The 12604-nt window shown below is 44.2% G+C and overlaps 1 protein-coding gene across 3 annotated transcripts in view; it reads right to left on the bottom strand.

Annotated features, from left to right (window-relative positions):
• FRMD1 (FERM domain containing 1) overlaps window positions 1–12604 on the bottom strand; it is a 44074-nt gene that overhangs the window by 15465 nt on the left and 16005 nt on the right. For all 3 annotated transcript variants that reach the window (XM_054196949.1, XM_054196951.1, XM_054196950.1), the window contains exons 3-5: window positions 12229–12319; window positions 2821–2900; window positions 642–718 (exon numbers count right to left, since the gene is read on the bottom strand). In XM_054196949.1, the coding sequence (XP_054052924.1) occupies window positions 642–718; window positions 2821–2900; window positions 12229–12319 (248 nt within the window). The remainder of the gene's footprint in view (window positions 1–641; window positions 719–2820; window positions 2901–12228; window positions 12320–12604) is intronic.

Raw genomic sequence — 12604 nt, 5'->3', positions numbered from 1 at the left:
CTTGGCTTGCCCCAGGGTCACAGCCACGCCAGAAGTGCTGATGCAAATTAACTCTGTCAGTTGTTCATTTTTAACTACCTCATCCTTTGTTCTGTACCATGGATGAGGGTGGTGGTGTTTTGAGTGTAGCCCATATTCCATGTGAATGGACTACAAATGTTACAACTGTCTAACTTAGGAAGTAATTCCTTTTGGCCGTTTACAAAATTCTATTTCCAGGAGCAGACTGCACAAAGCACTACTCAGATACAAAAACCAGATCCAAAATCATTAGCACATGCTCTGGAGTATAAGTAGCTATTTTTCGTATATTCATCTGATGCTTTCAATACAACAAAAGATGCAAGCAAAAGTGTATTGAACATATTTTGTTACTGTCGTCATTCAACCTGCTCTCTAAACACAGATGGAAAAGCAGTCACAATTTTCCTAGGGATAAGGAGTGTGATTCAGGGGGAGAACACTCATGGCTGGATGAGGAAGTCCATGAAGGTCTTTAAAAAAAAAAATCAAGTGGATTTTTTAAGCTTATTTCTGTGAGCTCACAGAGATGAGCTCAGCAAAGAAACATTATTTTTCTTGCCTTTTAAGAACACAGTGAATAATTCAAAGCACAGTAACTACCACAGAAGGGAACCTACCTTATTACTCTTCCATTTTCTACGTAGTATTGTACTCTAAAGAACGCAACAAAAGGAGGGCTGAATTTCTCTGTTCCCTAGAGCAGAAACAGAAGACAAGTTAAATAACATTCAGCATCCAAAATTCCTGCTAACCCATGTGGTAACATTCTCTTCTCCCAGGCTCACTCCCCATACTGCTCTTCATTTTCTACTCTTAGCTTCTGGCAATTTTCAGGGGGGACGACCTGACTGCCTTGGAGGTTCACAACAATGAGGCACCATAAAACATTTAGACAACCTGAACGGCCAAACATCCTAGGGAGGGTAGAATATTTTGGATGAGGGGGGGGATGAGCAGGTATAAAAGAGTCCCAGCATAGCCTGGGGATGCTCAGCCTGGCCCAGAGTTACCTCGCTCAGCACCTGGCAGCACCACAGAGGCATCAGCGCTGAACGCAGCAAGTTTAACACAGCCTCCCTCCAAGCGCCAGGCAAGGCAGCAGGGCAGCGTGCCACGCCAGCACTCCTAGGAGTAACCAGACATCTCTGCGCCGCACCACATCACTCGTCAGAGACACACGTGCTGCTGCCTTCAGCATTTACTGCCCGAGGCTGAAGCGCACCAGCCTGATATTAACTCCTCGCCTTTTGTTTGGCAGGGCTAATGTTTAGTTATTCACACTTTCCTGCAGCCACAGACCAAAAGGAGACATTGATGTCTGCTTCACACTGAAGATGTCTGTTAGAAGAAAGCCAGCAAGAGTTCTGTTGTTGTTTTAACTACAGCCTACCTTTCAGACTTACAGGCTTGTTTAAACAGGAGAAAAAAAGAAAAAAAAAAAAAAAAGAAGGGGGGTTGGGAAAGGAACATCTTATCTTACTAGCTTATTCTCTAGTCTTTCCTACTTTGCCACTCTCTTTAATGTTCATACAGGTAACCTTGCTCACACAGGCAGTTCCAATGCTTTGCTGGTCAGACCCATCTCCCTGGGACAAGGTACGTGGCATGCCCTGCACATCTGATACAGACAGCAACTTCTTGATCATCATGCAAATATTTACATCTTATTTCTGGAACTTGTTCATAGTCACCCTATTTTATCAGCTGGACTGGGCTTTCCACCTGAAACCTCTTCATCGGAATGAAATCCTTGTCTGCTAACCCAGTCCAATTGCCCAACTCCTCTCTGACTTTAGTACTGCCAATGGGAACTCATTCAGCCAAAAGGTGATTCACCTCACACCAGAGGTTTGACACTTAACCTGACTTAAAAAGTGTTGCAAGAATCCAGCCTCAAAGCGACCACAAATTGTACCCCATCCCGAGGTGACCAGAAACATCTGCCTCGGGAAACCCTCACTTTTGGACACACAGCCCTCCGCATGACTGGCAGCTCTCTTTGAAGTAACCCTCACTTGTGTGGGAGACGCAGTATGTGATAAGAGAGATCCCCAAACCTCACGAGTCATCTGCAAACTTCTCTAAGCAGCAGCAATGGCAAGCGTGCCTACTCCGCAAAACAAAACCCTTAAGGAAGGTGGAAAAAGTCATAATGAGTTAATTAAGATATCTGAATGTAATTGCATACTCCACTTTGTTCTAGACCGTGGCTCCTCTAAAATGACACACACAAACAGGCATTATCGTGCCTGAATGACCAGCACTAAACAATTACATAGGCTTGTCTTTATTTCACACAGCTTTTCCCTCCCTTGACAGGGCTGGCTAGCCTTAAAGAACTAAGGCTCTTCTCAAACAAAATATCCTTCCTTTTGCTCCACTGCCCTTTTGCACGTACTGTGGGAGAGTCACAGCTCCAGCCCTCTCCTTCACATCAGGTTCAAGTCACAAAAGGTGATTTTAGGCTGTTCTGCTTAAGGATAACAATGAGGTCTCCAGACTCTTCACGGGCTTGACTAAGTTCAAAAGGAAGACTGACCAACTGACCTTCTCCACTCCTGCAGCAGCTAAGCAGCAACCATGTGGCTACTATTGCTCAGGTAAAGTTGTGTAAGGGAACATTTTAGTTCTTTTAATTAATTGTACAGCTGTGCACAAGTCACTGCATCTTGCTACTGAACAGCATTCCGCAGGCCATCTTCAAGAAACGCTTTATGGATCTTAGTTTAAGAGCTTTCTTTCACTGTGTAGTCCAATACCAAAGCAGCAGCCTCTGAAATTAAACATCTGTCTTACTTTGGTGGTGTCTTTCTTCCATTCCTTTGAAAAGTATTTGCTAAGCTTCTGCTCCAGGTCTATAAAAACATATTCATTATCTGAAAGACAAGAGGAAAAAGCTTTTAATGTTAAAGAATTATAAATTCTTATTTATTAAATACTTAGATGACTGTACAACTTGTTTCCCAGCAACACACTTTAAAACAAAGCTGACCAGGGAATAGATGGGGCAGGGAAAAGAGAGGGCACTGAGTCTCTTCAGTACCTGTGCTACTCCAGACACTATGGAAGGAAAGTCAGCTACATCTTGATACAAGAGATGCTGAGCTAAAGTTTCCCAAACACCTTAGCCAGAAATGCAGAATTTTTGCTTTATAAGCAAGACGCCACTCACAGAAGGGAAACATCATCTTACCAAACTAATTGTACTGTCAGTTTAGGAGATTTAGTTTTTTATTATTAAACAAGCAAGCCCTACCCAAACTCCCGCTCTGCCATCATGTAGCAACCATGGTTCAACGTGGCATAAGCAAGTGGAAAGAGTTAGATATTTGACAAGTTTCATCCTCTACAGATGAATGGGATCCTCTGAAATGGTGAGAAGGTGGAGGACCAAACCCAAAAGAAGGTCTGGCGTCTCCTGCTCACACCCAACTTCTTTCATAGAGCAAAAAGATGAATGAAGGGAAGGGAAACCTGGCCTGCCTCAAAGGACCAGGACTTGCACTCCACCCAGGTGAGGGTGAACAAGAGAGCCTGAACAGCACATCATCTTGAAAGAGCTTTGTGCTGCTTTCAAAGCCAATGTTTTGTAACGCTGCTTACCAATTATCAAATCCAAACAGCTCAGCCAGTGAAAGATTCCCCCCCCCCCCACCCCCCCCCCGAGTCTTCTAAAATCTCTTAAAAAAAAGACCTGATGGGTGTTTCAGGCTTCAGCAGCAATGCCAGCTGAGCGCATTCACCCGACCAGTCCCTCTACTCTTTGGTCTTACCAGGAAAGTGTTTGACAGGTGACAGAAGTGCCAAGTTGAAGAGCTTGTTCCTTAGACATGAAAGGAGCAGGGGAGGAGAAAAAAAAAAAAAAAGAAAAAGGAAAAAGAGGAAAAAAAATCCTTCACAATTTGCCCCTGAAGACCTGCCCAGACTTCCAAGCTTTGGCTTTTGCTTTCTGATGTCAAAGACAAAAAAAAAGGAAGGGGAGAACAGAAGTGAAATTTTTCTAATGGAGATTTACAACCAAATGAGAGCCTGCACTCGTGTCTGTACAGCAGATGAAGGACTAGCAGAGGCCAGCGTTAGAGCAGGTATTCAAGAGAGCTCTGAGCCACCTCGAAGCCATCCTCCCAGAGCATTCCAGTTCCTTACAGAGGCAGATACAGCAAATACCTCCTTTGCAAGCTTTTACAAAACAAGCAAAACAACCCCCTATCGCCACCTCCTTCAGCTCCCACCTCAAGTGAGAGAAACCACAGCTGGTGCTAGCCAGAATTGGTCCACACACCACACCAAGAGGAAGCCTTGTGTAAAATACCTGTAACACTGGACACAAATAAAGAGGACATTCCCTAAAAAGTCCTGTTTTCATCTCTGTGGTCTTTCCTGCATTGTAATGATTGCAGTTGTAATTTTAATATAATTACACTTCTGTTTAACATGTTGCTTGACATGTCACATACATATGCAACAGTATTTAACAGCACCGTTGGAACTGCTGGACAGAAATCCTGAAAATTTTAGCGGTGGGAATTTAAGTGCTGTAGCACACAAGATGATAGAGAAGTTGTTTTGCTATTTTGACAAGGAGAGGAAGAGGTTTTAACGTCACAGCGACTGCATCTTGTACCTGCCTCTTCACTTACGCCTGTAAGATAGGGTGGCTGGGAGGCTATGCGGGCCCCAACCCTTGTTTCTCTTAAGTCCATTAAGATCAGATAACGCTGCCTTGAAAAGGTTGATAGAAGTCCTAGTCAGGGAGAGAGATGGGTCCATCTCTTGGCCTTGTCTCTGCCCCTTGTCAGCTGCCAAGCTGATAAGCGTCTCTCTGTAAAGCTTTTCTTAAAAAGAAGTAAATAAAAGCTCATTTAGGAGGAAACTGCACAGCAAGCAACAGGCGTGAGATAACACGAGCATGGCACACAGTCCTCCCCGGGCTTTGGCAGTCCCAGGGCAGCGTGCTCGCTCCACTACAGGCTCCTGTGGCAGGACTGGGGCTGCTGCTGATGGCACAGCAGTGTTGGGTAAAGCCTGTACCAGTTCTGACACTACCATGGTGTTTAGCTGCCATCTGGTAAAGAGGGTAGGAAACCTACAGGGCTGTAAGAAGCTGTGAGGTCAGTTTTCCCTTCTTGTTCAGGAATAATCCTGTGCCCAGAGGCATTTAGGGAAATCCAAGAATTATTCCTCAGACACGGGAAAGATGTCAACAGCAATCGCAGAGATATACCCTGAGCCATCCCATTACACACAGATACTGGGACAGAAAGGGAAAATGGATGACAGAGCAGTTTGTTACCTGCAGCCTCTATTTATCTCTGTCACGTTAGTTAAGTTAGAGGGATGACTCTGGGAGGGCGCAGATGCCAACCCTGAGGACTCCAGGTCATTATCATGCCTACTGAGAGGTGCACATAAACCACAAGAATAAGCCAGGCTGAAGGAGGAGGACACCCCGATGTATCAGCTCTCCCTGGGGGTCCCACTCCTCCCCAGCCCAGCCCAGCATCCTCCCTCTCCTCCCCCCTGTGCAAGAATGCAGCACTGCATTCCTGCCTTAATGAAGTTAATATCACTGGAATGTCAACCTGCAGTGTAAGGCTCCATCTACAAAAACAAAAGAGGTATTTCCCTCCCCAGCCCTACGTGGGTTGTGGGATTATTTTTTTTTTTCCTTACACTGGATTAGTGGTAAAACTTAAAGAGATCTTTTGCCAGATGCTAAAACTGTCTCTGCTTTGAAAACAAGCATCTCTAGCAGAGATGAAGGCACCAAATTGCAGCACCTCAGAGCACTGCTGTAAAGGACAGTATAGAAATGCACAGATGGTCGCCTTTCCAGGGTGGAACATGTCCGATTTGTGGATCCAAACAGGTCTGGATACTCAGCAGGTACAAACTGTCATTGCTTCACTGGGCTCAGCTGAAGGACAACAACTGAAAGGTACTAAGAAGCTGGCTTAGAAGCACGCACACAAACACCTACCCATCCACCTGCAGCTACTGACACTGTGTTCATGAAATCTCATCTCAGTGCTGCCACTGAGCGTAAAAATATATCATGTTCGCTTCTCTTAAAAGGTTCCCTGTGTAAGTGTGTACAGATACCCGACCTGGCACAACACACCAGTGCACTGCACTACAATCCCAAGAAACACATCTGGACAGCCAGCTAGTTTGCAGTACACAATTCACACATTTCTCCCAGTTTCAGCTTTTAAGAGCCCTCAAACGAAATGGAAAGTTTATGCTGTAAAAATCTCACTTCAAATTAAGCAGTCACCAGAAATGCAAACATTCCAGCGCTCCTATTCTGCCAAATTACCTTAGCACATTTACATATTTAAGCAAATATAGGACGCACATTGTTGCAAAAAAAATAATGGGCTAGGCCTCCAGTCAGAATAAAAGTGACACAGTTCCAGTGAGTGATACAGATTTACAATAGGCATTATTTACACTGCAGGGAAAACAGGAATAGAAAATTGTGGCTGTAATACAGGGCCAAATCAGTTCTGAGTCATTGTTACACTAAAAACCATTATTTTGCATTAACCAGTGCCTCCCCATTTTGTTTTTTTATGAAAGGTAAGTTCCCTGCAGAAAAGGTAAGTCATGGTGAATTCCAAAAACCTATTCTCCTCCTGTGCCCATTTTGGGCTAGGAGCACTGAGAAATTCCACAGAAATAAGTCCTGTCCTACCAAGAGGCCCGGTTGGCAGCCAGGAACATCCCATTAACTCCTTTGGTTGAATCAAGTATATTTTAATATTATAACTATTTAGACAGTCCAGAAGATTAGGATTCAAATAAAATAAGAATTAGTGCAAAACCAAACTTGGACATAGCAAGCATTTTCTGCCTTAAAGAGATGGGAAAAAATTATCCTTGGCTATAGCGCTTAAATTCTCCCAGATGCTTCAAGAAGCCTCATGGCAACACCACTATTTCCCTTGAGTGAGAACAGGAAAAAGACCAGGAGCCAAACACAGGGATGCTGGGATTAGGGGAGAGCTAAAGCTTGGAGGAAAAAAAAAAAACCAAACCAAAAACCACCAGTGCTCAAAAATACCTCACAACACATACTGTAGACCTCACATAACCTGTTTAGCTTCTCTGAATACCAGCACGGGGGGTTTTCATTGTTTACTGAAGAAGAGCCAGCTACACACTCCTTTTGCATGTGGAACTCCGCAGGCTTCCAAGTGCTGGCGGCCCGGGAATATCATTATCCACATGGCATCTGCTCCCACCACCTCTTCATAACTTCTTGATGCTTCTGGTGTTACCTTTCAAGCCAACAGAAAGAAGCCTCGTCCACTGTTCAGTACTTGGTTGATTAGTTTAACAGGGGGTCTAACTTGGTTCAGGATAACCTTGTGTTTTTAGCTTTAGCTGATAAGTACACATAGCCCAAGTGAAGAAGAGAAAACCACAAGAGAGGCTGGGAGTAAAGCAAGGGAGGTCCTGGCTGAGGTTACTTTACTTGGAATGGACAGAAGTTATATGGATGGAAGAATGAAAGTAGGCAATATCAGGAAGTCCAAGGTCATGTGGCCGTTAGGAACTGTTGAGGTCTGAAGACTGAGATAAAGGCTCAGTCATTCCTGACATCAGATAGGTACTGCAGGAATTTTATGTTGGCACCTTACAGTTAGCAACAAGGCATGCCCAGGCAAAGATCTTCAGACTTTTGGCAGTGTCACAGGGGATTCTTCTGTGCAAGAGGAGCTGCAGAACCATTTCTAGCAGTGCTCATTCAGGACCAAACAAACCCCTTGCCATTGTCAATTAGGAGAGCACTTGGCTGGATGTTGTACTGATGCTGAAGGAGAAATAACTGACAGCAGGTACAGGCAAAAAGTTGCCTTCCTAGGAAGAGACCATGCAAGTACTTCCAAGGAGTTTTACATACTTTTTGAACACCTGAACCCTTGCAATTCCCTCTAGGTGGCACATTTCTGCACATGTTTTTCTTACATTGCATTTAACTCATTTGAGATATCAAAGTCAGTACAATAGAGCTGTATGTTAAGTTAGAATACAGAAGAAATTCATAAGGGAGATGCAACTATCCAAGCAGATTTAAGGGAAGAGAGGCAGAAGCCAGGGTAGTGGGGAAGGACTGGGGAGTAGAAATCATCAGAAGGTATTTTGGAGAACTTCTCTTGCCATCTGTCTTCTTAAGAGATCCTTTGTTATAATGGATACCCACATAATATAAAGATAACATGGTAGCATAGTCCATCCATGAACTTCAGTACTGGAGGATACACAGATGCAGAAGAGATAAACAGAGACAGAATGGTCTTGGCAGAGTTAACCACTAAGCTCCTTGCTAGGTGTGCACTGGGAGGCATGGGTCTTGCAAGCTGAACAGCCACAGCTACAATAACTGAAGGACTATCCTCGAGGCAGGGGGGCTGAAGCTTTAGAAAGCCAGCCTGGCAAACTGATAAGACGACACAGAGAGACCGCAGCAGGGTGTAGAAGCTGCAGGCTTGCTCCTTCCCAGTCAAAGGCTTCCATCTGCTTGGGTCAAGCAAGGTTTGCTCCTAGAAAGGAGAAGGCCAAGATTCAGGATCACAGGGATCTGGGTTTTAACAACAAAGGTGGCCTGGCTGTTCTTTGTCTGCTGACAATCAGTTTTGTTTTAGAAGACTCGAGTTGTATTGCTGCATACACTTTCTGATAACAAGAGGGAAATCTCCTGCAGGGCACTAGATAAGGCTAACCCTGCAGAAGGAGCTGCAATGTAAGACCCATCTGCTGAAGCCTATGGAGCAGCTCGAACCTGGCAGGGTTGCAGGGTCTTTCACTGAGCAAACTATAAGGAAAAAAATACACTTCAGTAGCACACATGGTGTAACCTGCTTGATGATCTGTGACAAAAGTAGAAGACTAACATGTCCCAAGCTTTGTGCTGGTGTGGCTTCCCATTAATATACACTCCTGAACTTTTCAAGGGATCAGATTCTTCTTATAGATGCAAGCCTTTTTCCCCCAATACAGTTGGATGAAAGGGTTTTCGCCTTGAGAATAAAAAAAGCTCAAAAGGGGTGAAAAATTCTGTTCTATCACCGTTACTGTTAAGTTAAATCCTGAAGCTTGCCCTCAGCGTCTGTAACAGTCAGAAGTGAAGGCAACAAATGCTAGAAGAGACAGTCCAAGACCTAGAGCTGAGACCTCACAGCATTCGTGACTTGCAGTTTGCACAGTGCTCTGTGGTGCTGCTTTCACTTCTGCCACACTTAGGGGTTAAACTTCTGTTTATGATTAAGAAGCCCAACCTCTCCCCCTCACACACATACTTACTACGAGACCAACTGAGCATTAGTCTATCTGTACAACGTCTGCAGGTCAAATGGGCTCCTAATCCAGATAATCCACCCAGTGTGATTGGTTACAGTTCTGCAGAAATCCCTTAATTTTCATTCTCCTGCCACTGCTGACAGTCAGCGTTTTGTTGACAAATTAGCAGCAAGGTAATGGATGCAGGTGGATTAGAATACCTTGTTCTGCATACGGAAACATCATTGGCAAAAATAAATACACATTAACAAACAGGGAAATATACCCTTATTAAAACAGGCCGTTGTTTCTTAAAAAATGATATCTTAGAGCTGCATCACAGAAAGGTGAAAGCATGACGCAGAAGAGGAATACTTTGGTGTGAAACACAGAAGCTTACTCTGGTTTTCAGGCATCTAACCCATCCTTGCCTCACAGACCAGCCTCACACCTTCCCCTCGCAGCCTCCGCAGGACGTACACCGACCTGCTGCCCGGCCAAGGCAGTTGACTTAAGTGCCCGCAAGTCACCCCTGGGCATTGCAGAACTTACCCAGGCCTACCCACAACCTGACTGGACTGCTTCCCTTTCCTGAGATGACAGCTTGCCATGAAACCAAAAATCTCTGAAAAGGAGGCAATGCCTTAAAGGCTACTTCCAAATGGCAGAGATGGAGAGTGCTACATTTGCAACAGAAGCAAGACCTCACTTACCACCAGCAGCAAGGGAGATGATCACCAGTCTGTTGGCCAAAACAGGGGGGTGGAGGTGGGAAATCAAGTTGGGGAACAGAAAACCAGAAGACTTCCTTTGCTAGAGCTCTACAGTAATAAACCTGGAGCTATTTTAAAAACAAAATAAAATTAAGAAAACTCTAAAACTCATCGCACAAGACTCCAGTCAGCAGCTTACTGGACTTTCACAGACTAAAGGTAGGGACAGGAGGAAGCAATAACAGACGGACCAGGTTTGCTCCCTCTCTTGAAGGCTGGCTGCCGCCTTCCTGGTGGCTGTGGCCATTCAGGCTGAGAAACTCCCTGCTGACACTTCTCTGTTGTCCGGCCCCAACAGTTTCTTAAACGGAGGCACAAACAAAAATAAATCTCTTCCTCACCCCGAATCCTGACACTTGGCTGGGTGGCGGAGGGAGACGGCTGTCAGGAGGAGCCGGGGTAAGCATGAGGAGCCTTCAATTAAGCAGCTTTACAAACTGAGCTGCAGCAAGCATGAGTAAGGAATAGTCAGGAAAACAAAACCAAAAAAAAGAGAGAGATTACTTCAGGCTACCGGGCTCCTGTAACTCTTCCTTGACATTTTTCTAAGAGCTTTGCGAAGAATGAGCTTCTCTGAAAAGGAAGAGTGCTTTTGTGAAGCGAAAAGAAAATTGTTTATGTTTAAAGCTATGGGCAATATACTTTAAGATCTAGTCAGCACAGCTTTATTATGCTCTTTGGGTTGGGGCAGTTATACTGCATTTCCAACAGGCTGAAAGGCATCTGCCACAATAGGGTATTTTGGGGCCAGAGTCCCTGCGCTTGACAGGGGGAAGGAAAGTGCTTCATGCAAAAGGTGAGAGGGAAGGAAAACGCAGGGGACAGAAAACATGAAAGAAGAAAGATATGAAGGGGGAAAAAAGTGAAAGAAACATGAGGAGAATGGGAGAAGAGCACCTAATTCAAAGAAAATGGGAATGAAATTGCACTGTCTTACAGAGGAGGACAGGAGCTCAAATTTCACCCAAGACATCCTGCAAGTGGAATGGGCAAATACTGGTGTTATAAAAAGGAGGCAGAGGTGGAGACTCACAGGAGACCAGTCAATTTGTGAAGAAGGTTAACAGCATTCAGGTCTTCCTCACATAAAAAAAAAAAAAATACCTGCACTGGTTTAAACACACAGATGTATTTGCTCGTTACCGGTTTAGTTATGTTGATGGAATCTCTTGGAGACTACAAACCTTACGCAGATAAACTTAGCTTACTCCAGTTTTAGTTTGAGTGCTGCGCTCAAAGAAACCAAAAGTTCTTAGAGAATGAGAGCAGAAAGGAAATGAGACAAGTAAACTTAAACTATTTTATCCCACATATTCATAAGGAGGCAAAAGAAACCTTATTCAGAAGGACTCATAAAAGACTATTCTCATTTCAATGAAGCAGTATCTAGAGTTGCAGTAGTAAATAATAACACACTTGAGAAAAATTCTTGGAGGGAAGAAAAGACCTTCCCACGCTTTTGGAAATGCAGCAAGGCAGGATAAGGAGGAGGACAACAGATCCATTTCTAATTACTAAGAGTTGGGGGGGGTGCCAATGCACGCACCATCCTAGAAATGTAATATCTCGTATCAGTTTGCTTCTTTAAGGCATCATCTTACACTGTTCTCTGGTCAATACTAAGCCATATGACCAAGCAGACTGGACTTCAACCCATGGACTAATAAGTTTTGTATTTCACACGCGATATTTCAAAACCCAATGTCCCACACACGCATTCAGTCCCCTCAAACCTTTTGAGTTTCCTCCCCTTGGTCCCACATTCTTTGCATGTGACTTCAGAAGATAAGTTAACACTTTCAGCCCCTGTGTCCTTTTAAAATTCACCTCCTGTTCAGCTAGTGACAGTTTTGAATTCAGTGACAAATATGTTGGCTAGCAACTTGGCTACAGGAAAGAAAACCCCACAAAGAGGTGGAACAAAGGAGGAGAACAAAAGCCCCCCCTTCTCCCAATTTGTCTGCCCACATACCAGAGATCAAAAGAGCTCTGAGAAGCCTGTACATAATCTACATACTTTGTGACCTTATTACAATCAAATTCCCCCCAGGCACGGCCGCTGTGTATATATGCACACACTGTAAATACACAAGCAGGTCTGTGGACATTTGCCAAGTCATTTGCTCCGTGCATTGAGTTTGCTTACTTTTAACAATGCTGAGGCCAAAGAAGTGAGGCTCTTTAATCTTCACTAAATCACAAACTTGCTGAAAGAGCTCCTGTCCAGTGGCTTTGACCTGAAAGAAACAACCAATTCAACATTACAGATGGCTCACACCTGGATGGAGCAATTTGCCTTCTTTACATTGGCCAATACATTTTTGGGTACCACACCAAAAAACCCCCCCACATAACAAGCTTTGTTTTCAGTTGTATTATTGCTATTATCACAGAACAATAATCAACATGTCATTCTTCCTCCCTCACAGTGCAAAGTGGCTCAGCTCAGTAAGACATGAATTAAAGGTTTCCTATCTATTGGCATTTTTGTGTAAGAATTTGGAGCACTGCTGAAACGCTAG

Source organism: Rissa tridactyla, chromosome 3 (assembly GCF_028500815.1).
Source record: "Rissa tridactyla isolate bRisTri1 chromosome 3, bRisTri1.patW.cur.20221130, whole genome shotgun sequence".
Classification (NCBI taxonomy): Eukaryota; Metazoa; Chordata; class Aves; order Charadriiformes; family Laridae; genus Rissa; species Rissa tridactyla.
This window is presented reverse-complemented; position numbering and strand designations above follow the sequence as displayed.